The sequence below is a fragment of the Equus caballus genome, chromosome 10 (genome assembly GCF_041296265.1).
Source record: "Equus caballus isolate H_3958 breed thoroughbred chromosome 10, TB-T2T, whole genome shotgun sequence".
Taxonomy (NCBI): Eukaryota; Metazoa; Chordata; class Mammalia; order Perissodactyla; family Equidae; genus Equus; species Equus caballus.
Window position 1 is genome coordinate 19,909,074 of NC_091693.1, and position 24,562 is coordinate 19,933,635.

Below are 24,562 nucleotides of genomic sequence, written 5' to 3' on the forward strand. Positions count from 1 at the left end.
CGGGAGTGCCGGGACATCGGGACAGCGTTCCCACTTGTGTCTCTGGGTCTGGTTCCCTTTCGCGCCTTGGAGGGTCTCTGCGCCCTGCAGCCCTCCTCCTCAGGGTCTTGGCCCAGCTCACGGCTCACCTCTCTCCCAGGGTCTCTTCCCTGATCCCTCTCTCGGGGTCTGTGTCCCCCTTCCCCTGAGGCACTGTTCTGCCCTGTTCCCTCCTGTCCCTGAGGCTTCTGCTCTGGGCTGCCCTGCTGGGCTGGGGGAGGGTGGGGGTGGGGGTTCCCAGCACAGCTGGGCCCTTGTTTCCCAGAAGGCCGGCTCCCCGCCTCCCCCCCAACACACACATTGTTCCTCTCTGGCTGTTTTTTCCTGTCTGGGACCCTCCAAGGCCAGGCCAGGGCTGACTGGCAGTGACTACTGCCCTGCCCTCTGCAGCTGGGGAAACTGAGTCTGGGGGGGGGCTTATAACTTGGGGGTGGGGGTCCATGGGGGAGCCCACCTTAGGGCAGCAGGGCCTCCCCACTTTACAGAGACGGACGCCAAGGCCCCGGTCCCCTCCCTCACAGCTCCCCAGGGGCTGCCTACACAGGTCCTTTCCCATGGCCTTGTCCACAGAGCCCCCTTGTCCCCCAGGGTGCTGGCCACACTGCCTGGATGACCCGAGACAACATGCAGGTCTTTCCATGGCCCTGACTACACCGGCTTCAGCACAGCTGGGGCACTGGCCCGGCACACCTGTCTACACCTCCTCTTCCGGGATGGTGTCCGTGCCAGCTATGCTGGGGCCCAGTCTCTGTCCCCAACCCCAGACGGCTCCGACGGCACATGTCCCACGTTGCCCGGCCCCCTCTGGAAGTCGCCTGGCCCCTGAGAGGCTGGTCAGGGTTGGGGTGAGGGTGAGGTCACATCTACACTGGAGCCCAGCGTTTCCCTGCCCCCATCCCTTTCCTGGAAGCCAGCTGCCTTGTCACCACTTGCAGGTGTCAGCTGCCCCGCCCCTCTACCCTCGGCCTTAAAGGGTCGCGTCTCCCAAGGCCTCCCAGGGGCACAGACAGCGCCGCGGCGGGACAGCATGCCCACAAGGGCCTCGTGGGTGCGGGTTCTCATCTTGCCCTTCTGGCGTGGTGCAGGCTCCTAGACTCGGCCTCAGTTTACCCCGCTTGGGAAGTGGGGACCGGTCCTGAGTCCCAGCTACAGCGGGCGCTCAGAGGGCATCATCCGGACGCGGGGAGGGGGCGGGGCCGCACCCCGGAGGGGCTGCTTCGCCCACCGCTCTCCCCGCCCCACCCCGCGATGGCCGCCCACATCCTCCTGCTGTGTCTCCTCGCCTCCTCAGTCCTGGGGGACCCGGACTCCGCGGGCAGGTGAGAAGGGCCGGTGGCAGCGGGCACAGGGCGGGAAGGAGCCGGCGGGGCGCGTGCGCCCTTGTCGGGGGATGGGACGGTGAAGTGCCAGCGCGAACCCGCTCTCCCCCGCTCCCTCCGCAGGCGGCCCGGGCCCCAGGCCCCCCAGCCCCGCGGGCGCCCCTGTTCCCTGGGCACGTGCCAGGCCCACCGCCTGCCAGACATCCTACACTGGCTGCGCTCCGCCTCCACCAAGGAGCCCTCGGCGAAGGCCGGCCGCGAGCCCCAGGACCCCCGCAGCTACGGGCGCCGGCGGCGGCGCGGGGCCAGCGTCCCGCTGCGGCTCCAGGACCCCAGCCTGCGACAACGAAGCCAGCGCAGGGCCCAGCTCGCCGCGTGACGTCGGGCACGTCTCTGCTCCTCTCCTCGCCTCAGTTTATCCATCTGTAGATTGGGGCCAAGACCCCAAGTTTCTTTGCCCCTAACTCTACCTCCTGGGCTCACAGACCATCTTTCCCTCCCCCGTGCCCCGCCCCAGGCTGTGACTGGGCTGGACCCAGCATGGACAAAGAATATTCACGTCCAGAGCCGAATAAAACGAGAGCTCCATGTTTCAGTCTCTGCTTGTCTGTGCCCATTCCGGCCTCCCAATCCGAGCCCGGTCCCTAATATATTCTTCCCCTTTATCCATGCACCTGTTCCCTCACGGAAGTCCCTCTGGCTGTCTAACTTGAATCCAATCCTCCGTAGCGCCTCTTTCGCGCCAACTCAACTCATGCAGCTGCACCTCCCGTGGGGGGCTTTGGTGGGCCGACCTGACCCCAAAGCAGCCCTCCGCCCCCCGCAGAGTGGTAGGGCTGCCATCCGCTCCGGCTGGATACCTCACGCGCGTGACTCGACTGTACTCAGAGGTGGGCTGTGCGTTCCAAGCTGAGCCCCGTTCCTCGAAGAGAAAGGAGAGCGAGAGAGACAAAGCGGCCTGGGGAGCCGAAGAGCCCGGTGCTCAGAGCGGAGATGCTGCCTGAAACCGGGGAGGCCGAACGCTGGAGAATCGGGCCGGGCAGCCGGAGACCGAGGACTGGGGATCGAACGGAGGGAGCGGATTGGACGCTGGGACCCGAAGGGGGCGGGGACAGGAGGCCGCGATTGCAAGGGGGCGGGGACAAAGCCGGGGGCTGGAATACCGGGCTAGGCGCACGCGAGACCGAAATCGGGGTTCCTGGATGTTGGACAATCGGGGGCGGGCAGGAGCTCCGGAGACCCGTTGACCAAGTCGTGGACTCGTCGCACTGAGATTGGACATATGCAAGTGGGAGACTTGGGTCCGGCGCTCTAAATCGGGGGTCGGGGTGGGGGGTGTACTCGGGCTTGGTGCCCAGGATCCGATCGGCGGCCCCCTGACTCAGCGAGGTAAGCACCGGAGCGGAGGAGGGGGCTGGGGGCCTGTGTCTTGGGTCGGGCGTGCCGGCCTCTCCATCACTTGTTCTCGACGCTCGCCTCGGCTCCCAGCCTCAGCATCCCTGGCTGCGAGGCATGCGCAGTAGGGCGCTCCCTCCCCCGTCCCCTCCAACACGGGGCGGGGGTGAGGGGACGCTGGGCCACCCCAGAGCGGATGAATTTATAGACATCCCCCCCTCGCCCCCTGCCTTGGAATGGGAAGCGGAAATGGGGTGGACAGTGCCAACGTCCGGCAGGTGTTCGCTTTAAATAGGTCTGGGACTTTCTCTCGAGATCTCGAAACTCACCCTGGACCGGTTTCCTGCCCCCACCCCCGAATCTTGAAAGACCTATGTGGGGGGGGGGGCGCTGCCCCCGCACCACGTTCTCAGCAGAGCCGCAAAAGGGGTTAACGCGAGTTATCCCTCCCGCCTCTCTATGCGTTCACAGAGGTCCCCACTGACGTCCCCCAAAACACTGGGGTCTCGGGCTGGGACCCTCAAGACCCCTCAGGTGGTGAGAGAAGGATGAGCGGGCGTCCTATATGCCTGAGTGGGAGGGAGGAGGCGGCTGGGGGCCCGGACTCCCGGGTCTGCGGGAGGAGGGGACTGGGGACCTGGAGAATGACCCTCTGTCCCCCTCCCAGGGCTCTAGCGTGACATGGCTGAAGCGCACCAGGCCGTGGGCTTCCGACCCTCGCTGACTTCGGACGGGGGGGAAGCGGAGCTCAGCGCGCCCGTCTTGCAGGAGATCTACGTCTCCGGGCTGCGCTCCTGGAAAAGGCATCTCTCCCGATTCTGGGTGAGGAGGGCTGCGGCGTGGTCTCCTTCCTTCCGGGAAGGCGGCTACCTGCTTCCGGGTTGCACTTCCGGCATGCTGGTGGTCCCGCTTCTGGGATCTCATCAACCCCTCCTGGGAATTCTGATGTCCGCTTCCAGGAGCCCTTAAAGCTATTTCTGGGTTCGCTGTGGCTCACTTCTGGGCTCGGTTACCTGACCTACTGCGAACCCCTATTCACCTACTGCACCCACTTCTCCGACAGCCCCCCCCCACTTTCCCCACACCCCCCACACACCTTCCACCCCAATTTCTAGAACTCAGTCCCCTTCTCTCATGGGGCACCTCTCGTCTTTCCCTTTCATCTCCAGGCTTTAAAGTGGGGGCTCCCCATTCCAGAACCCCATGACCTGATCAAGATCTTGGGCAGCCGGCACCCCAATCCTGAAGGCCCCTCCTTTCCCCTAGCCCTTGCCCCTGGGGTCGGAGGGCCCCTCCTTGCACCTGCTCCTGAGCCCCCAGTTTCCCCGTCCAGTAGGCGGGGTGCCCTCCCTACGCTTCTGAGATGGGAGCCCCAATGTCCGGACGCTCCACTTCTCCCTCGCCACTTCTGCCCCAGCTCTGACGGACCAAACGCCCCCTCCTCGCCTTTGTTCCCGAAGCCCGAGCCCAACATCTAACCAGAACCCACGTCTGCCCCAGGGGCCCCGGTTCTGGAGCTTGGGCACTGTGACCACACAGCGCCTCCCTGCGGGTTACACCCTCTGTGAACAGAGGTCTTGAGCACCTGTGGCATCGCCTCAGCCTGAATTGGGTCCTGGCTCTGCCACTGACTAGCTGTGTGGCCTTGGGCCAGCGCGCCTCTCTGAGCCTCAGTTTCCCCACATGTAACGCGGGGTGAGGAGAGCACCTCCCTCACAGGACAGTCTGCAGGATGAAATGAATTCTTACCTGTAAGCACTCAGCCAAGAGCCCGGCCCGTGGCGCGTGCCGAGTGAGGGTTAGGTTTTGATAACATCGTTTGTGACTCGTTCACCAAATATTGATGGCGCCTGGATGGTTAAGGGGCCTGGCACTGTTTAGGGCACCGGGGACTCGGCAGGGAGCCAGCTAGCCGGACTCCTGTCCTCAAGGAGCTCTGGATTTAGTTGGAGGAGGAGGCACTAAGAAAGATAAATAAACAGAACGTAGAGTATGTTAGATGGGGAGTGACGGGGCCTATGGAGACCAGTAAAGTGGGCGGGGAAGGGGGGGGGTGTTGTAATTAAATAAAGGGCAGCCCAGGAGGATGTCCCAAAGCGGAGACACTGATTGTTAAGATAGAGCTGTATCTTTTCCATGGGGCTGGCCCCATGGCCTAGTGGTTAAGTTCGGTGCGCTCTGCTTCTGTGGCCTGGGTTCAGATCCCAGATGTGGACCTACACCACTCGTCAGCCCTGTTGTGACAGCGACCCACATACGAAATAGAGGAAGATGAGCATGGATGTCAGCTCAGGGCGAATCTTCCTCAAGCAAAAAGAGGAGGATTGGCAACAGATGTTAGCTCAGGGCCAATCTTCCTCAGCAAAAAAAAAAAAAAGAGAGAGAGAGAGATGTATCTGTTGCAGTGGGTAAATAGCCGCGACTACCCCAAACGCCCAAAGACTCCCCTTCAGCCCTGCCCGTGGGACCCCCTAGGCCTCTGCCCAATCCATCAACTAAAGCATTAACATGTGGCCATTAACCTGTGGTTAGATATATAAACACACATATACATACACATCCATGTATATATTTAAACTAAGATCTAATTACATACAGAAAACTGCACAGATTTTTAAAATATACAGTCCTTGGATTTTTAAAATACCTGTGTAGCCAACTTCCCATCAGGACAGCATTGCCACTATTCTAGAATGTTCCTTCAAGCCCCTTGCTAGGCAGCACCTCCCACTCGAGGCGACCACGGTTGTGATTTCTATGCTTATAGACAGATTTTGACCAGTATCGCATTGTCGAATATTTTGACTGTCACCTCTGCGTTCAAGTCGACCCCTAAGTCCCTTTTCAGAGGCAAATGTCCCCTACGGCCAATGGCCCCACCAGACCCTCCCATTAGTATGAACTGATCATTGTAATAATGGTCACTTTTATCTTTCCATCGCATAGCCACCTCTCCCCCTGATGGTCACTTGGAGCTCTCATGTCCTTCCTCTTCCGGGGGGACCCCAGGAGCCCCCCTGAAGCCACAGCCCTCAGCATCACCAGGGGGCAAATTCCATAGACTCATGGCCAAGCCTCAGTTTCTTCATTTACAAAGAGGGAACCCTGCCGGTCCCTGCCTCGAGGGATTGATGTAAGCATTAGTTGCCTTGGCAGGAGGCCTGGCTCATAGAAGTGACCAGTCCAGCATCGCCATTCTTATCTTCTGCCCCACAGAGGTGCTGTGTGACCTCGGGCACGGCAGTAACTTCTCTGAGCTTGTGCTTCCTCATGTCTAAAATCATATTAGGTAGCGGCATGTCCCGGGCTCTATATTAACCAAGCCCTTTAAATCTATTACTCCTCCAGTCCTCATTAGGGCATCCTACAGTAGACCCATCGTTAATCCCGTTTTATAGATGAAGAAACTGACACCCAGAGAGGTGCTTTCAGTTTCCCAAGGTCACACAGCAGCTAAGATGCAGCACTGGGGGCAGAACTACAATTAGCAATCTGGCTCTGGAGCCCCTGCTGATGCCCACTATCCTGGGTGGCTTTTCTAGAATGCAGTTGGTCCCTGTACCTATGCCACAGGGCCGCTGTGAATTACATGCAGTGGGTCACTTAGCCAAGCACGTGGTACAGTATCCAGCACCCAGCGGCCAGCTCATCAGCAGGCGCTCAGAGTGTTCCCCGAAATGATTTCCAGATGAATATGAGACCCGGAGACACAGAGGACCCCAGAGTGCGGTCCCTTGCAGGGCGTCCCGCTGCACGAGAGTCACCAGGCATCCGGATGGTTTGAGCGGTGGATAGTGGATCCTGGAGCCGGAGAACCGGGTTCAGATCCCGACTCCACCAATGCCCAGCTGCATGGCCTTGGACGAGGTCTTCAAACTTACCCCCTCAGCTTCCTCTCCCAGGAACGGAGATAATAATAAGGACTCCCTTCCTGAGCTACCGGAGACTGAAATGACTAACGATGCGCCGGCCTCGGGAAGCGCTTCCTGTTGTTAGGAAGCCCCTGTGCTGTTGCAGCTCAGAGCCCCAGAAGCGAGGACGGGCGACTTTTAAAAAGAAAAGCCAGGGGCCGGCCCGGTGGCGCCGCGGTTAAGTGCACATGTTCCGCTTTGGAGGCCTGGGGTTCCCCGGTTCGGATCCCGGGTGTGGACATGGCACCACTTGGCAAGCCATGCTGTGGCAGGCGTCCCACGTATAAAGTAGAGGAAGATGGGCACGATGTTAGCTCAGGGCCAGTCTTCCTCAGCAAAAAGAGGAGGATTGGCAGCCGTTAGCTCAGGGCTAATCTTCCTCAAAAAAAGAAAAGAAAAGAAAAGAAAAAGAAAAAGCAGAGCCAGCCCGGATGGCCTAGTGGTTAAAGTTCGGCATGCTCCCCTTTGGCGGCCAGGATTCGGTTCCCGGGCATGGAACCACACCACCCAGCTGTCAGCAGCTGTGCTATGGCAGTGGCTCACACAGAAGGACCTACAGCTAGGATATACAACCACGCACGGGAGCTTTGGGGGAGGGAGAAACAAAAGAAAAATTAAACAACAAAAATAACCACAGTGGTCACTAACCTTTTCCTGCCAAGTCAAAGGAAGACGTCAAGTAAATCAATCCGCAATGAGAAGGAGGGTAGCAACAGAAGGGATCGCTGTAATAACTAACGTGGATTGAGCGCCTCCTGTGCGCCGGCTCTGAGCTACGCAATCCGCCCCCTCCCAGCCCTCTTCCCTGATTCATGTTTCTCTGCCATCTGACCCACAACACGAAAGCCTTTAAAATGTAGGGATTGTGATGGGCCAGCCCGTTGGCGTAGTGGTTAAGTTCACGTGCTCCGCTTCAGTGGCCTGGGGTTCCCAGGTTCGGATCCCCGGCATGGACCTAGCACTGCTTGTCAAGCCAGGCTGTGGCGGCGTCCCACATACAAAATAGAGGAAGATGGACACAGGTGTTAGCTCAGTGACAATCTTCCTCAAGCAAAAAGAGGAAGATTGGCAACCGATGTTTGCTCAGGGCCACTCTTCCTCACCAAAAAAAAAAAAAAAAAAAGGGGAAACCCCCACAAAACATAGGTATTGTCTCTACCTCTGCTGAGAGCAGGAGTCTTGCTGTCTTGTCACTGCCATAGGACTGCCATCAGCATTTGTGGATGATATTGTCTCACCCAATGCTTGTGACAGTCCTATGAGCCAAGTACTGAGACTGTTCCCATTCTACAGATGGGGACACTGAGGCACAGAGAGGTGAAGTCACTTGCTTGCGGTCACTCAGCTAGTTAGTGACAGAGCAGAGATGTGAGCCCAGAGGGTGGGGCTCCAGGCCCGAGTTCTCTGAGGAAGATTGGTCCTGAGCTAACATCGGTTGCCAATCTTCCTCTTTTTTTTTTTCCCTCCCCAAAGCCCCAGGACATAGTTGTGTATCCTGGTTGTAGGTCCTTCTAGTTCCTCTGTGTGGGACGCCACCACAGCATGGCTTGATGAGCAGTGTGTAGGTCCACACCCAGGATCTGAACTGACAAACCCCAGGCCACTGGAGCAGAGTGCACGAACTTAACCACTCAGCCACAGGGCCAGCCCCCCAGCAGTCTAATTTTTATCTGTCACCACACATATGTGCCCCTTCACCCCTCTTGCCCTTGCCCTCCCCCTTTCCCTCTGGTAATCACTAATCTGTTCTGTTTGTCCATGTGCTTGTTTATCTTCCACATAGGAGTGAAATCATTCGGTGTTTGTCTTTCTCTGTCTGACTTATTTCGCTTAACATCGTACCCTCCAGGTCCATCCATGTTGTTGTGAATGGGATGATTTTGCCTTTTTTATGGCTGAGTAGTATTCCATTGTTTACATACACCACATCTTCTTTATCCAATCATCCGTTGATGGGCACTTGGGTTGCTCTCATGTCTTGGCTGTTGTGAATAATGCTGCGATGGACACAGGGCTGCATAAATCTTTTGGAATTGCTGACTTCAAGCTCTTTGGATAGATGCCCAGTAGTGGGATGGCTGGGTCATGTGGTATTTCTATTTTTAATTTTTTGAGGAATCTCCATACTGTTTTCCATGGTGGCTGCACCAGTTTGCATTCCCACCAGCAGTGGATGAGGGTCCCCTTTTCTCCACATCCTCTCCAACATTTGTTATTTTTTGTCTTGGTCATTATAGCATGGCCAGGCAATTCTTGAAGGCATCCCACGCTCCAGACCCTGCTGTATACGGGGGACCATTTTGCCAAGGAAGATTTGCCCTGAGCTAACATCTGTGCCAATCTTCCTCCCTTTTTTTTTCAGTATGCGGGCCGCCAACACAGCATGGCTGCTAACAAAGTGGTGTGGGTCTGTGCCCGGGACCTGAACCCAGGCTGCTGAAGTGGAGCACGTTGAACGTAACCACCAGGCCACCAGGGCCTGGCCCAGTCACTTTGCCTTTTTGACAGTCTCGCCTTCGGGGTCCTGCCTGAGAGTTACCTCCTCCAGGGAGCCCTCCCTGACTCCCTTGGGCTGAGCAACTTGCCACCACAGACCTCCTGGGCCCTGTTCCATCGCCAGGAGCCCTTGCTCCATTCTGGCCTGACCTCCCTGAGGGCAGGACCTAGATCTGTCTGTTCCCCTCTGGGTCTTGAGCACCCAGCTCAGGGCCCAGCACACGCTCGGTGCCTGATCAGTATCTCAGAAGGATGCTTAGAGGATGGGATGCCTGACTGAATGGATGCCCTTTCCTCCCCGCAGAACGACTTCCTCACTGGTGTCTTCCCCGCCAGCCCCCTCAGCTGGCTCTTCCTCTTCAGTGCAATCCAGCTTGCCTGGTTCCTCCAGCTGGATCCTTCCCTAGGACTCATGGAGAAGATCAAAGAGTTGCTGCCAGACTGGTGAGGTCCCCCATTTCAGCCCAATAACCTCCCTAATCCCTTTCCCTGCTCCCCATTCTCTATCAGTGTGCCATGCCTGCTAAAGAAAAGTAACCTCTGAGACTTACTTTGGGACAGATTAACAAAGGTAGAGCATCAACAATAAGGAGGTGATTTCCTCTCTTCTCTCTGCACATTTTCCATCCTGGCTGCTTCTTACTAAGAGGGATGGTGACAACTAGAAAATGTCCAGATACGGTTATATATACTAACAAAAGTATGAGCTTGGCTAGTCTCCAGTGGTGTAGCCTCAGCCAAGAGACTTCACCATTCTTGGTGTCAGGGTCTTCATCTGTAAAATGGGGGTAAAAATAATTGCTTCTTAGACTAGTTGGAAGAATGTGGAATATTCAGTCCAGTGCCAGGAGGTTACTAAACGAGCGTGATTGAATTATAGTCGTTGCTCTCATCTTTGGGAAAGGTCTGGGAACCAGAGGCAAGTGACGTGGCAGGTTCTTAGCTTTGGATTAGTCCTCCTGGGGAAGGACGTTCAGATTTTGTGCAGACGACCCCAAAGAGAAGATCCAGGATCGGAGGTAGAAATTTCCAGGAAGGCCAGATTTGCTCAGTCTGCAGAGGGGACACGACTGGCCCCAGGTCCTCCAGGTGGGCTCTACTCACGTCTGTCTGATGGCAACTTTGCAGATGTGTTGATTTACTGTGGCTTTAGGCCAGTGTGCCCTAGACTTGAGATCGTATTGGAATCACCTGGAAGGCTTCTTAAAACACTGATTGCTGGGCTGCACCCGAAGAGAGCCCATCTTAGTAGGTCTCCGGGTGGGACCAGGAATCTGCGTTTCCAACAAGCTCCCAGCTGGTGCTGCTGCTGCTGGTCCAAGGGCCGCACTCCGAGATCCACCGCCTTAGAGTATCATTTGATAGCTGGGAGGGGAAAGTGACCCTTCAATAGAAATACCATCTCCCACTTGTTAAGCACCTACCCAGTTTCCATGGCAAGTGATTTTAGAAGCTTGGTGTCCCCAGAATCCTAGAGGGAGGGTGCTGAGAGAGGACCACGCCTCCTTTACAATGAGGAAAGTGTATTTCTCTGACTCTAATGCTATAAGATATGACTCCCACAGCCAAAAGGCCAGAGTCAGAGAATATTAGGAAGGGCTGGGCTGGGTGGGGCTGGAGGGGAGGGGGGTTCTGAGGCCAGGACACCCAGGCCCGTTCTCTCTTTCTGTCCCCCAGGGGCGGCCAGCACCACAGGCTTCGGGGGGTCCTGGCAGCGGCGCTGTTCGCCTCGTGTCTGTGGGGAGCCCTGATCCTCACACTTCACATCGCCCTGAGGCTGCTTCTGTCCTACCACGGCTGGCTCCTGGAACCCCACGGAGCCATGTCCTCACCCACCAAGACCTGGCTGGTATGGGAAGGGCAGAGCCCTACTCAAGTCCTGCCGGGACCCACTTCCTTGTCCCCCTCTCTCTGGGTCTCTGTCCCTCTCTTTGGGTCTGTGTCCCATTCTCCGTGGGATGCTACACACACCCCCGCCCCCAACCACACCCTGGTCCCCAGCCCCTGTGAGGGGTTCGATGACCCGCTAATTCCCGCTTCCTCCAGGCCCTGGTCCGCATCTTCTCCGGCCGCCATCCGATGCTCTTCAGTTACCAGCGCTCCCTGCCGCGCCAGCCCGTGCCCTCCGTGCAGGACACCGTGCGCAAGGTGGGCCCGGCACCCCGGGATGGGGCGAGAGGCGGCCCGGGGCGGACGGGCGCCGTGACCCACCCTCTTCTCCGCCTTGCCCCTCAGTACCTGGAATCTGTCCGGCCCGTCCTCTCCGACGAGGACTTCGACTGGACGGCGGGCCTAGCGCAGGAATTCCTGAAGCTGCAGGCGTCGCTGCTGCAGTGGTACCTGCGGCTCAAGTCCTGGTGGGCGTCCAATTACGTGAGTCCCCCACCCGAACGCCAAGGTGCTGAGCCCGCCCTCCTCACCCTGCGACCCTACGCCCCGCCCACGACACGCCCACAGCCCCATGCCCTGCGGGGATCGGAGCCTCCACCCAGGCAGGAGACCGTCCCGGGCCCCGCCCCCGCGCCCACCGTCCCGGGCCCCGCGCCCGCGCCCACCGTCCCCGGCCCCGCCCCCGCGCCCACTGGTCTGAGCCCCGCGCCCGCGCCCACCGTCCCGGGCCCCGCCCCCGCGCCCACCCGGCTGAGCCCCGCCCCCGCGCCCACCGTCCCGGGCCCCGCGCCCGCGCCCACCGTCCCCGGCCCCGCCCCCGCGCCCACTGGTCTGAGCCCCGCCCCCGCGCCCACCGGTCTGAGCCCCGCCCCCGCACCCACCGTCCCGGGCCCCGCCCCCGCGCCCACCGTCCCGGGCCCCGCCCCCGCGCCCACCCGGCTGAGCCCCGCCCCCGCGCCCACCGTCCCGGGCCCCGCGCCCGCGCCCACTGGTCTGAGCCCCGCCCCCGCGCCCACCGTCCCGGGCCCCGCGCCCGCGCCCACCGTCCCCGGCCCCGACCCCGCGCCCACTGGTCTGAGCCCCGCCCCCGCGCCCACCGTCCCCGGCCCCGCCCCCGCGCCCACCGGTCTGAGCCCCGCCCCCGCGCCCACCGTCCCGGGCCCCGCCCCCGCGCCCACCGTCCCCGGCCCCGCCCCCGCGCCCACTGGTCTGAGCCCCGCCCCCGCGCCCACCGTCCCCGGCCCCGCCCCCGCGCCCACCGGTCTGAGCCCCGCCCCCGCGCCCACCGTCCCGGGCCCCGCCCCCGCGCCCACCGTGCCGAGCCCCGCCCCCGCGCCCACTGGTCTGAGCCCCGCCCCCGCGCCCACTGGTCTGAGCCCCGCCCCCGCGCCCACTGTTCCGGGCCCCGCCCCCGCGCTCAATATTAGTTTAAACCCCACTCCAGATGCTCGGATATTCTGGATCCTATGACCACGTTACAACATTCTGAGCCCTGTCCCCCAGGCTCCAACGTTCTGAGCCCGACTCTCCAATAATCCAAGCTCCGCCTCTGGGGCCCGCCCACACCCAGAGCTCCGCCCCCGACCCGCCTGTGTTTGAACCGCAATCCCAAAGTTTCAGCCCCTCGCCTAGCCGGCCAACTCTAAACCCCGCCCGCAGAATAGTTCGTTTCCACCGTCACTCTGCTTAAGGACACTCTCTCCAGAAGGGCTTCTATTCTGAGTTCAGGAGCTAAGTTCTTGATCGCACTCAGATGGGCTCCTTGGGAAACTGAGGCACAGAGCGAGTCAGCGATTCATCCAAATCGGGGCTTACAGGCCTCTCATTCTGTGGGAGCCGTCAATAGCCGTCAGACAGCGTGTGATGAGGGCGAGGCAGCCATGAAGAGACAGATGGGGTGGTGTAGTGTCGGGCGTGGGTGGCCAGAGAGGCCGCAGCGGGATAAAAGGAGCAGAGCTTCGGGAGGAGAAAGTATCAGGGCTGAGCCTTGAGGGTTGGAGAGAATTTGAAGCTGTCCGGTTGGTGGGAAGGAACAGCCCGGGCACAGATGGGCTGTAGGAAAGTCACAGGGCCTCCCCTGCTCCCTCCTGGGCTGGGAGCAAAAGGGCTTTACTCCCGCTGCAGCGAAGGGTTTCAAGGGTGGTGGTCACGAGAGGGGAGGGTGGAGAGGCGGGAGCAGCCTGGACCCCCGCTGAGGACCCTGGACTTTTTCTTGAGGGTGCTAGGGAGCCATGGGAGGATTCTGAGCAGGGATCAGCAGGGTCCCCTGCCCGGGGGACCCCGAGAAGGTCAGCTCCGGTGTGGGAAAAGACTGGAGGGGAGATGCTGGAGGCTGGGAGGTTGGAGTAAGGGTCCAGGGGGAAAGGATGAGGCCTCAGAGGGGGCTGTGGGACAGAGAGGAGGGGACAAGGCAGAGAGAGTCAGGGGGCAGGAGGGCAGGTTGGGAACTGCCAGGCTGTGAGGGGAGGGAGTGGGAGATGGTGAGTCTCACCTGGGGACTGTGGGAGAAGGGGAGCAGCTTTTGGGTGAAGACACTGAGCTCCATGGAGGCGACGGTGACCGACCTGGGGGTCCAGGGGAGACGCTCCTGGGCAGCCAGAGGCCCCGGGGAGAGCTCAGGAGAGAGGCCTGGGCAGTGACAGCAAACGAGGGCCCTCAGCTGTGGAAGGAAAATGAAACATTGGACTTGGGCGAGAAGATCAGGGGTGAGAATGTGGAGTGGGAAGGGCCGAGGGTCTGGGCCAGAGCCCCAGGAACAGCAGCATGGAAGGGTCCGTCACACAGGCCGAGTGGAGGGCACTGAGTCGTGTCTGGAGACCTAAGACAGAAACCAAGCCTTAGTTTTTAATTTTTTTCTCCTTCATGCTCTTGCACCAGATTCTGCTCTTAAAAAAAAAGAAAAATACACACACACACACACACAATATGTGTGTATCTCGCTGATATATTGCATCGTATCTCTAAGGCATTGCCAATTATAACATACTCCATTATCTTATCTACAAGAAAGAAAAAAAAGAGACCAACTAAACACACTTTCTTATCACGTACTCTGTTTATACAGGTTGAGCCTCATTATTTATGAATTTCATATTTGCAAATTCGCCTAGTTGCTAACATTTATTCGTAACCCCCCAATCAGTACTCACGGCACTTTCGGGGTCATTCGTGGACATGCGCAGAGTGGAGAAAAATTTGAGTTGCCGGATCTCGCGCTCGTTGCCAGGCAACACTCTGCCTTCTTGTTTCAGCTCTGGTACTGTAAACAAGTGTCTTTTTTGTGATCTACTTAGTTTCACGTTGTTTGTACTTTTAGGCTTTTTGTTGGTGATTTCGCTGTTTAAAATGCCCCCCAGGGCGGCACTGAAGGGCTGGCTGGCGTTCCTAAGCGGGGGAAGGCTGTGGTGTGCCCTGCGGAGAAAATACGTGTGTTAGATGAGCTTCATTCAGGCACAAGTTGTTGGCCGTGACTTCAGTGTGACCTAATCAATGATATATATTAAATAAGGTGTCTTTAAAGATAAACACACATAAAACCAGCTTATATATTGATTTGTTGATGAAAATGTCACCAGAGACTCGAAGGAAGCTAACCCCGTATTTCCCCAGGATCAGTGGTTCAGTATTCACTGATCCAGCGTTCGCGGCGACTTTAGAGAACATAACTACCGCGAGAAACGAGAATCAACTGTAAATTGAAAGAGCTCCTTTAGCCTTCTTTTAGACATGGATTTATATCAACTATCACTCCTGAGCAAACTGAAAAAAGGAAACTGTAAATGTAATAAATCGGCCAGGGCGTCCCTAAGACTTCTGCCTTCAGACTCCAAGTCTTCGCGGTTGCTTTTTGATTCAGACTTGTCCGTATCTTCCTGCCTTCCACACGGCTTCATCCTCTGTGCTGTCAAGAACCTTGCAGTGTGGCACTTCCTGAAAGATCGTATGATGTAATTAAAGCCATTGGTGCAGGGTACTAAAGCAGCTTTTCGTAAAACCTGCCTAATTTAGGCTTTGCTCTGGACACTTTCTAACCAGGTCTGATTCATCACCACCTCCCTGGCCCAACCATTTGGTTCCTGAGAGTTAAAATCTTGCTCCACAATTATCTCCAGGATTTTCTTCTGAGCCATAGACACCCTTCAGCCAGCTTTGATGCTGGTGTGTTTGGTTGGTTTTTTAAAAAATGTTATATGTTATCCGTATAACGTTACAATGTTGTACATATAGTAAGATGCACAAATCTTAAGCGTATGGCTTGATGAAGTTTTATGTGTGTGTGTGTGTGACCACATAAGCACGGCCTACATCAAGGTATAGGACTTTTCCAGCATTTGCTGGAATGTTCTGGATTTTTCCAGAAGATGTAGCACATTCCCAGGGAATGACAAGTGCATTCCACCTGGGCTAAGTGTAAGGATGTGTAGGATTCCATTGACTTTAAGATGCAAGTAAATATGTATCTGTCTTCACAGAGTCTATGAGATTCTATGTCATCTAGGAAACATTCAAGTCCCCTCCGACCACCTCTCTTTAATTCTTGTCCCTCCCACCATCACCTATGAGACACACTTCAATCAGAGTCTTTTCTAAGTGTTTATATACATATATTTGTACCCAGGAATATAAATACACACACAGACATATACATATATATCACATAATATATATAATTTTTTCTTGTGATAAAACATATATAACATAAAATTTACCATTTTAACCACTTTTTTTTGCATATGCTTTTTGGTGAGGAAGATTGGCCCTGAGCGAACATCTGTTGCCAATCTTCCTTTTTTTTTTTTTTTCTCCTCAAAGCCCCAATACATAGCGGTATATCCTAGTTTAGGTCATTCTAGGTCTATGTGGGACGCCACCACAGCATGGGTTGATGAGTGGTGTGTAGATCCGTGCCCAGGATCCAAACCCGCGAACCCCGGGCCACCGGAGCGGAGTGCGTGAACTTAACCACTTGGCCACGGGGCTGGCCCCTGAGCACTTTTAAGTGTACAACTCAGTGGCATTAAGTACATTCCCAATTGTTGTGTAACCTTCCCTACTATCCATTTCCGGAACTTTTTTGTCCTCCGAAACAGAAACTCTGTACCTGTTAGGAAAAACATCCCCATCCCCAATTCCCCCCCGTCCTGGTAAGCTCTATTCTACTTCCTGTCACTAAGAATCTGCCTAGTCTAGATTTTTCATAGAAGTGGAATCACACGCTATTAGTCCTTTTGTGTCTGACTTAGCATAACGTTTTCAGGGTCCAGCCGTGTGGCAGCCTGTATGAGAACTTCATTCCTTTTCAGATTAACTTTCCATTGTATGGATAGACCACATTTTTGTTGTCCATTCATCTGTTGATGGACACTTGGGTCATAGCGGTATTTTTAAAATCTCAGATGGGATCATTTCACACATCTTCTTGTGCGCCCAGCCTTTTTCACTGGGCAGCGTGTGTCGGTGCCCATTCTGTGTCAGTAATATAAATGGACCTTGTTCTTTTTACCAGCTGCATAGTATTCCACACCATGAGTGTTGCTGGATTTGGCCAGCTGATGCTCCATTGATGGACACCCAGGTTATGGCTAGTTACTGATCACAGTGGCCCCCTTCATTGAGCTCCACCCTCCCTGTTTGACACAGCAATGTCTGGGGGTGCTCACCCCTCCCATTGTCCCCCCCTGTCGGCCCCAGCCACCCCAGCTGTTTGTCTCTCTGTCCCACTCCCAGGTCAGTGACTGGTGGGAAGAATTTGTGTACCTGCGCTCCCGCAACTCGCTGATGGTGAACAGCAACTATTATATGATGGTGAGAAGGGGCGGGGCTGGGAGATGGGGAGAGGCTGGGGATCCTGGCTCCCCGGGGCCTGGGTGGGATGTGGGGTTGAGGGTTCGTGACCCGAATCACAGTGTGGAATTCACCATCCCGCACCCTCGGTTGGGGTCAGGACCTGCGTTTGGGGTCGGGGCTCCCACCAGGGGCAAATCTGACCCCGGGTGTCTGCCTGTCCCCTCGCCGGCCTCCAGGACTTCCTGTACGTCACGCCCACACCGGTGCAGGCGGCTCGCGCGGGGAACGCGGTCCACGCGCTCCTCCTGTACCGCCACCGCCTGAACCGCCAGGAGATCCTGCCGGTGAGAGGGCCGCTGTGGGCTGGGACCGAGGCCGTGGTCCTGTGGCCGTGCGGCCACGGGGGTCCTGGGAGGCAGTTCACGAGCCCACGGTCTCCTGCAGACTTTGCTGATGGGAATGCGGCCCTTATGCTCTGCCCAGTATGAGAAGATATTCAACACCACGCGCATTCCTGGCATCCAAAAAGGTGAGACCCCTGTCCCCTCCTCCCTGACAGAGGCGGAACAGTGTCATGACTAAGGGCACGTTCTCTGGAGCCAGCCTCCTGGGTTCGAATCCGAGCTCCGTCGCTCCCTAGCTGTGTGACCTTGGGCAAGTTATCACCCTCTCTGAGCCTCAGTTTCCTCATCTCTAAAATGGGATAAGAAGGGGACATACGGTGATGAGGATTAAATGAGCGCTAAGAACAGTGCAAGCCACACGAAAGGGCTAATAAGTGGTTGTTATTCTTATAATGTGTCCCACCTTTCTGCCCTCCACGCATCTGCCCACACCATCCCAGACCACATCCGCCACCTCCGTGACAGCCGACACGTGGCCGTCTTCCACCGGGGCCGCTTCTTCCGCGTGGGGACCCACTCCCAAAGTGGCCTGCTGTCCCCGCGGGCCCTGGAGCAGCAGTTCCAGCGAATCCTGGACGACCCCTCGCCCGCCTGCCCCCACGAGGAGCACCTGGCGGCTCTGACGGCCGCTCCCAGGTGAGGGTCGGAGGGGAGGCACCCAGGGGCCTGAGGTTGCGGAAGGGCAGGTTGGGGGCCGGGGGATTGGAGGCTGGGCAGGGGGGAGGGCCAGCCGGGGCTCAGGCACGTCCCCCGACAGGGACATGTGGGCCCAGGTGCGGAGGTCCCTGAAGACCCGGGCGGGGGATGCCCTGGAGGCTGTGGAAGGGGCTGCTTTTTTTGTGTCACTCGACTCGGAGCCCGCGGGGCTGGCCAGGGAGGACCCCGCAGCCTCGCTGGATGCCTATGCCCACGCCCTGCTGGCAGGCAGGGGCCACGACCGGTGAGTCAGCTGGGGGGCCCTGGGGACCCCCCAACCCTGACCTGCGACCCCAGAAGCTGAGGACCCCGGACCCCACGTCTTGAGACCTGGGGACCTTGGACCCAGATAACCTGCAGACCTGGGACCCCAGATCTCAACCCAACTCCTGAACCCCAGATCTGAGGCCACCAACCCATGACCTGGACCCTCAGACCTTCAGAAACCCTAGACTGGGACTCCAGACTCAGCACCCCAGACCCGCGGACCCCAGATCTGAGGACCCCCCAAATGCCAAATCTGGGACCGCTCGACCCAGAGACCCTCCCCCCCCAACCAGAACCGTGAGCCGGGGGACCTCAGACTCAGAACTGCAGGCCACCAAATCCTCAGACCTTCCTGCAGGCACCCCAAACCCGGGACACCTCTCAGAGACCATCCAGAACCACCCAGCAGAGACCCCTACCCTCTTAAAGATGCCCCCACCAGCCCCGATTCCCAGAAAAATCTCCCCACCCTGGAGCCCCCACAAGGCCCACAGAGGGTACCCCGCGTTCCCTGCTGGTCCTCGCTCTCTGGTGACCACTCTGAACTCTCCCCCCGCAGCTGGTTTGACAAATCCTTCAGCCTGATGGTCTTCTCCAATGGGAAGCTGGGCCTCAGCGTGGAGCACTCGTGGGCTGACTGCCCCATCTCAGGACACATGTGGGAGGTAGGGCAGCCAGCCGCGCCCCATCCTGCAGACCGCCGCCGCCCCCATTTCCAAAGATCTTCCTCTCTGGGGCCTTAGAGTCAGGGGAAAAAACGGAGGCTCAGAGAGAGGCAGAGACCGGACCAGGGGACCCAGCAAATAAGGAGGTCTGGATTTCTGACCTTCCTCTGACAAATGGGCATTTGGGGCTCACAGAAGGGAAGTGATTTGCCCAGAGTCCCAGAGCCAGAAGTTGTACAGTGAGACTAGGATTCCAGAATGCTCTGAGACCAGAATGTGAGGCCTTCCAACCACATCACGCTGAGTCAGAGTGATCTTCCAGCTCTGCTTTGCTGTGTGACCTTGGGCAAGTGACTCCCCTCCTCTGAGCCTCAGTTTCTGCTTCCTCAGGTGAAAAGGTTGGATTCTCTTTTATCTTTGAGCTCCTGTCCAGTCCTGAGAATATTAGCATCTGTATTTTCTCTATTTTATTCAGTCCCTAAATGACAAGGAGTGGCGTCTGTCCTGCCTAGGGTTCCCTCTCTTCCGTATTGTTGCATGAGGGGTTGGATGGGGCCCAGGGCGGTGAATGGGCGTGTATGAGGGGAAGGGAGGCCCCTTCCAGATCTTGGGAGCAGCCCCAGGTAAGCACTGACCCGTCTGGGCCTAACTCCTTTGTAAAATGGGAATTTTCCCCCTTTGATTATATTAGTAAATGAAACTCAATTCAGTTTAACCTCAGACACTTCATGTCAACACAGCACCTCTGCATATTGACTTTGAACGAAGAGATGTCACGTAGAGTAAGATGAAAAGAAATGCAAACTCTAAGGCATAAAGCAATGTGTTCTTTTCTCCATATATTTCTAACGTCCAAATGGGGATGTCAGCCCCTTCTTCTAGGTGGTCGGGAGAATTAGGGGGAAGGTTGGCGGGTCCTGGGTGCTCCATCAGGGCAGAGTTAAAATATTTCACAACTAGCAGGGCGTGGGTACCACTCATCAGAATGGATTCCGACCCCTCGGAAGCTCATGTTATGTTCAGCTTTCTCTCTCCTGTCCCAGGAGTGGGGTGAGCGATCGGGGGGTCCTCGGGAGGGCTGGGCAGCTGTTGGTGGCTCCTCATCCACCAGTCAGCAGTACAAGGTCAGGGAACACCAGCTGAGTATCAGTCTCCGTCCTGCTCTCAGTGACCTTGAACCTGAGAACCCACCTGTGACCATCAGAGGCTTCTGTGTCTCCAGGACAGCCCCCACTCCCAGAACAGACTTAGGAAAAGAGGTCCCTGGTGAGATGCCCTCAGGCCAGAGCGGGGAAGGGACTCTGACATCCTCCGTTTGTACACAGTTCACTCTGGCCACAGAATGCTTTCATCTCGGCTACTCGGCAGACGGCCATTGCAAGGGGCACCCTGACCCCTCGCTGCCCCATCCCCAGCGGCTGCACTGGGACCTTCCAGACAAGGTGAGGCCAGGTGTCTGGGCCTCTTCTCCAAGTCCCCAAGTTCCTGACTTTGACCCTAAACTCATCCCTGCCCCCAGTCTCAACCTCCAAATCACCCCTGTCCCCTACTCCATTCCCAGCCCCAACTCTAACCCTGCCCCCACCCCAGTCGCATCCTTGACCAACTGCCCTCTCCGTCCTCGGCCTCAGTCCGGTTCTGTCCCCACTCAAAGCCCAACTCCATCCTCACCCCAAGCTCTCCTCCGTCCCTAACACCGTCACCATGCCGGAATTCAACCTCATCTCCAACCACGACCCCTCTGAAGCCCACCTAGACCCCATCCCAGTCCAACCCCCACCCACCCCATGCCGACTTCAGTTCAGTCCTCACACCCAGCCCCATTCCGTGTCCCGCCCCAGTCCCCAGCCCCGATTCCATCCCAGCCTTCACTGCCACCCCGATCCCCATGTTTAACCCAGCCCCTCAGCTCCTTCCCCTCTTTGTCCCCATTTCCGTATTTCACCCCAACCCTAACTCCATTCCCATCTCCACTTGCAGCCCCATCCCGAACTCGAACCCTACCCTCATCTGTAACCCCAGCCATTCCTCCCTCCCCCCTTCTCTGGCAGATCCATCTATCCATCTCTCTAGCGCTGAGGGGAGCCAAGACCTTGTCTGGAAACATCGACTGCCACGTCTTCCCCTTCTCCCACTTCGGCAAGAGCTTCATCAAACGCTGCCACCTGTCTTCAGACAGCTTCATCCAGATGGCCTTGCAGCTGGCCCACTTTCGGGTCAGTTGGATTCCCCAACCCCAGCCCCCAGCCTCGGTTCCCCTGGGCCCCAAGACCCGCCCCGTCAGCCCCTGTAATGATTCTTGTTGGCCACTGCCATTGTGGGGCCGCCATCTTGATTTCTCTCTCCCAACCGCACAGTCCTGGGCAGGAGGAGGCTGGAGGTCCAGACAGAGGTGGGTCAAGTCTGTGAAGACTTCCTGAGCCCAGCTGAGCGGCTCCTCTCCTCCTTGTCCCCCAGGACAGGGGTCAATTCTGCCTGACTTATGAGTCGACCATGACCCGCTTGTTCCTGGAAGGCCGGACGGAGACGGTGCGATCTTGCACGCGGGAGGCCTGCAACTTTGTGAGAGCCATGGAGGACAGAGAGAAGACAGTGGGTGTGGCCTCGTTTGAGGCTTCGGTCACTTCCATGTTCTCGCTCATACCTTTGCAAACATTTACAGAGCACCTTGAGGGCCAGGCCCCATGGTGGGCCCTGGGGACAGAGGAGGGACACCACCTGGTCTCTGACCTCAAGGAGCTCACTGATGGGGGAGACAGAGATAGTCCAGACAGGTGATACCTGATTTAATGGGGGTCGCACAGGGCACTGGGGGAGCACCCAAGAGGGAGCCATGGTTCCACCATGTAGTTCTCTTTGATTATTTAACCTCCGTGCATCCTTGTGACTTCCATTTGCACCATTCTTTATGTTCCCTATATAACCTCTCTGCCCAGAACCCCCAGGTACCTCTGTTCCCTCTCCCCAGCTACCTATGAGGTATTATGGGCCTATGGAAGGAGTTTGGGCCCTAGAGTCAGACAGACCTGGGAACCCACCTGATTCTGCCTTGCTGTGTGACCCTGGGCAAGTGACTTCCCCTCTCTGAGCCTGTTTCCCCTCTGTAAAATAGAGTTGATATCTCTGCCTTGCAGGGATTTTGCAAGCTGGGTTGAGGTCCAGGGGTGTGACAGGCCCCAGCAGTAAGCCCACTTCCTGTCTTTCCATGACCTCTGACCTCCCCGGGGACCCCAGGACCCACAGTGCCTCGCCTTGTTCCGCGTGGCGGTGGACAAACACCAGGCTCTGCTGAAGGCAGCCATGAGCGGACAGGGGGTCGACCGTCACCTCTTCGCGCTCTACATCGTGTCCCAATTCCTCCACCTGCAGTCGCCCTTCCTGGACCAGGTTGGGGTGCAGGGAAACGGTTAGAGAGGGAAGTGGGGAACCACGGGAGGAGAAAGGCGCTTTGGGGCAGCAGGAGAGTGTCAGGGAGCCGGGAACAAGAGAGAAAGGGAAAGGGCGGAGAGGGAAAAGGGGCGGAGAGAAGAGGAGAGGACCATTGTCATGGAAAGAAACGGGAGGGGTGTGGTCATGGAGAAGAGGGGGGCGTGGTCATGGAGGGGAGAGGGGCGTGGTCAGGGAGGATAGGGGGCGTGACCAGAGACAAGAAGGGGTGTGGTCAGGAGAAGAGGGGGCGTGGTCAGGGAGAAAAGGGGCGTGGTCAGGGAAGAGGGGGCGTGGTCATAGAAGAAGGTGTGGTCAGGGAGAGGAGAGGGGCGTGATCAGGGAGAAGAAGGGGTGTGGTCAGGGTGGAGAGGGGGCGTGGTCAGGGAGAGGGACTCTGTCGATGGGAAAAGACCTGGGTGGGGAGGAGAAAGGGAAAGGGCGTGGTCAGGGAAGAGAAAGAGATGTGGTTGGGGAGAAACGGGAAGGCTGTGGTCAGAGAGGAGAGGGCGGGGTCAAGGGAGACCTGGGAGATGGGCGTGGTCAAGAGGATAAGAATGTGGTCAAGGAGAAGAGAGGGACAGGGTCAGGGGAGAAAGGGAGATGGGCGTGGTCACGGAAGGAAACGGGAAGGGTGTGGTCAGAGAGAAGAGAGGGGCGTGGTCAGAGAGAAGAGGGGCAGGGCCAGGGAGAGGGATGTGGTCAGGGAGAAGAAGGGGGCGTGGCCAGGGAGAAATAGGAAGGGTGTGGTCAGAGGGGAGATGGGCGTGGCCAGGGGGAGAAGAATTCGGGCCCGGAGAAAAGAGACTGAGTCAAGCGGCGAAAGGGAGAGGGGCGTGGTCAGGCGTACTAGGGGAGAAAGACGGATTCAGAGAGGAGAGAGGGGTGTGGTCAAAAGCAGCAGAGCAGAGAGGTGGGGTCAGGGAGGGGAACGGCAGAGCTGCAGGCAGAAGCCAGATTTAGGGGAAACAGGCAGTCAGGGAGGAGATCAGAAAGGCGCAGGGCTGCGTGCAGTGGAGTTGAGCCAACGGGGCCTGATCTGCGGGTCTGTTTGTCTTCATTGCACACGTGACCATCTCCTGTCCCTCAGGTTCACTCGGAGCAGTGGCAGCTGGCTACCAGCCAGATCCCGGTTCAGCAAGTCCACCTGTTTGACGTCCACAACTACCCCGACTACGTTTCCTCTGGTGGTGGATTCGGGCCTGTGAGTGGAGCTGGGTCCGACCGCAGCTCCCTGGACCCTGGGCCCTGAGGAAGGAGGGGGCTGGGGGTCTGCACTCCTGCGCTATGGGGGACGAGGGGACTGGGGGCTATTTTGTTCCCCTCACTCTGTCTCTCTCCAGGCCGATGACCATGGTTACGGTGTTTCTTACATCTTCATGGGGGATGACACGATCACCTTCCACATCTCCAGCAAAAAATCAAGCACAAAAACGGTGAGACAAACTTGAACCCCCGTGTCCCCTCCTCCTCCCCGTCCCCTCCTCCCTCAGGACCCAGGAGTTTAGGCTCCTAACTCCCTCCTCTCCTACAACCTAGGAGTCCAGACTCCCAACTCCTTGCTGCCCCACGATCCAGGAGTCCCCGTCCCCAGCCCCCTCCTCCCTCAGACCCAGGAGTCAGAGACCCCAGCCCTCCTGTGTCTCAGCCTGGCCCCAGAGGCCCTCTCCCGGCTTCCCCTGCACATGACACGTTTCTCCTTCCAGGACTCCCACCGGCTGGGGCAGCACATCGAGGATGCGTTGTTGGATGTGGCCTCCTTGTTCCAGGAGGGGCAGCGTCTGAAGCGTGGGTGCAGAGGGCTAGGGCAGGACGACTCGGGACACAGGTGCGGCTCTCTCCCCTGCCACACTAGGGGCTCCAGGGCACCCACGACATCCGCCAACTTTTGACCCCTTCCAGCGGGGAGCTGGTCTCCCCAGGAACTAGGGGGAAGGTCTCTATGGCTGGGCTGGTGCAGGATGGAGGCAGCCCGTTTGGAAATCCCACATCTGGTCCAATAAAGCTGTGTAAGCTGGATGTGTGGCGTCCACTCTGCTCTTGGGCTGGGCAGGGGTGGGAGAGGTGAGGGTCAGGGTGGAGGAGGAGAAAAGGTCCCATCCATCCCCAGGCCTCATGAATTCCCAGTTACAGTCACAACGCCAGCCACAACCGCCAACACCTGCCCAGTTTTCTGCACTTCCAGTTCCAGTCGCGCCAAAGCTAACCATTCTAGTCCGATCCCCGTCAAACAACCCTGCAAACTGTCATTAGCCCAGTTCCAGGTG

General features: G+C 57.8%; 2 protein-coding genes across 3 annotated transcripts; both read left to right on the forward strand.

The window, feature by feature from the left end:
- Positions 1–75: 75 nt before the first annotated feature.
- On the forward strand, positions 76–1,953 carry ADM5 (adrenomedullin 5 (putative)). The gene is made up of 2 exons (XM_023651266.2): positions 76–1,358; positions 1,482–1,953. Exons 1-2 carry the CDS (start codon positions 1,288–1,290, stop codon positions 1,735–1,737), a joined length of 327 nt encoding a protein of 108 aa, XP_023507034.1. The 5' UTR covers positions 76–1,287; the 3' UTR covers positions 1,738–1,953.
- Positions 1,954–2,507: 554 nt separating this feature from the next.
- On the forward strand, positions 2,508–24,314 carry CPT1C (carnitine palmitoyltransferase 1C). 2 transcript variants are annotated; one of them, XM_023650162.2, is made up of 20 exons: positions 2,508–2,747; positions 3,225–3,290; positions 3,421–3,575; positions 9,465–9,604; positions 10,838–11,009; positions 11,207–11,308; positions 11,396–11,533; positions 16,778–16,855; positions 17,074–17,181; positions 17,282–17,366; positions 17,682–17,877; positions 17,999–18,181; positions 18,764–18,869; positions 20,195–20,311; positions 20,921–21,085; positions 21,327–21,461; positions 22,104–22,256; positions 23,386–23,499; positions 23,639–23,731; positions 24,002–24,314. In XM_023650162.2, exons 3-20 carry the CDS (start codon positions 3,435–3,437, stop codon positions 24,185–24,187), a joined length of 2,412 nt encoding a protein of 803 aa, XP_023505930.1. In that variant the 5' UTR covers positions 2,508–2,747; positions 3,225–3,290; positions 3,421–3,434; the 3' UTR covers positions 24,188–24,314. The 2 variants fall into 2 exon arrangements, with proteins under 2 accessions (XP_023505930.1, XP_023505929.1); XM_023650161.2 differs by lacking the exon at positions 2,508–2,747 and having other exon boundaries at positions 3,225–3,575.
- The last annotated feature ends 248 nt before the right edge of the window (positions 24,315–24,562 follow it).

Coding starts and splice junctions, on each gene's coding strand:
- CPT1C (XM_023650162.2), top strand. CDS start 3,435: ATGGCTGAAGCGCACCAGGCCGTGGGCTTCCGACCCTCGCTGACTTCG. Junction 3,576..9,464: donor GGCATCTCTCCCGATTCTGG/GTGAGGAGGGCT, acceptor TCCTCCCCGCAG/AACGACTTCCTCACTGGTGT. Junction 21,462..22,103: donor TGGAGGACAGAGAGAAGACA/GTGGGTGTGGCC, acceptor CGGGGACCCCAG/GACCCACAGTGCCTCGCCTT.
- ADM5 (XM_023651266.2), top strand. CDS start 1,288: ATGGCCGCCCACATCCTCCTGCTGTGTCTCCTCGCCTCCTCAGTCCTG. Junction 1,359..1,481: donor GACCCGGACTCCGCGGGCAG/GTGAGAAGGGCC, acceptor CTCCCTCCGCAG/GCGGCCCGGGCCCCAGGCCC.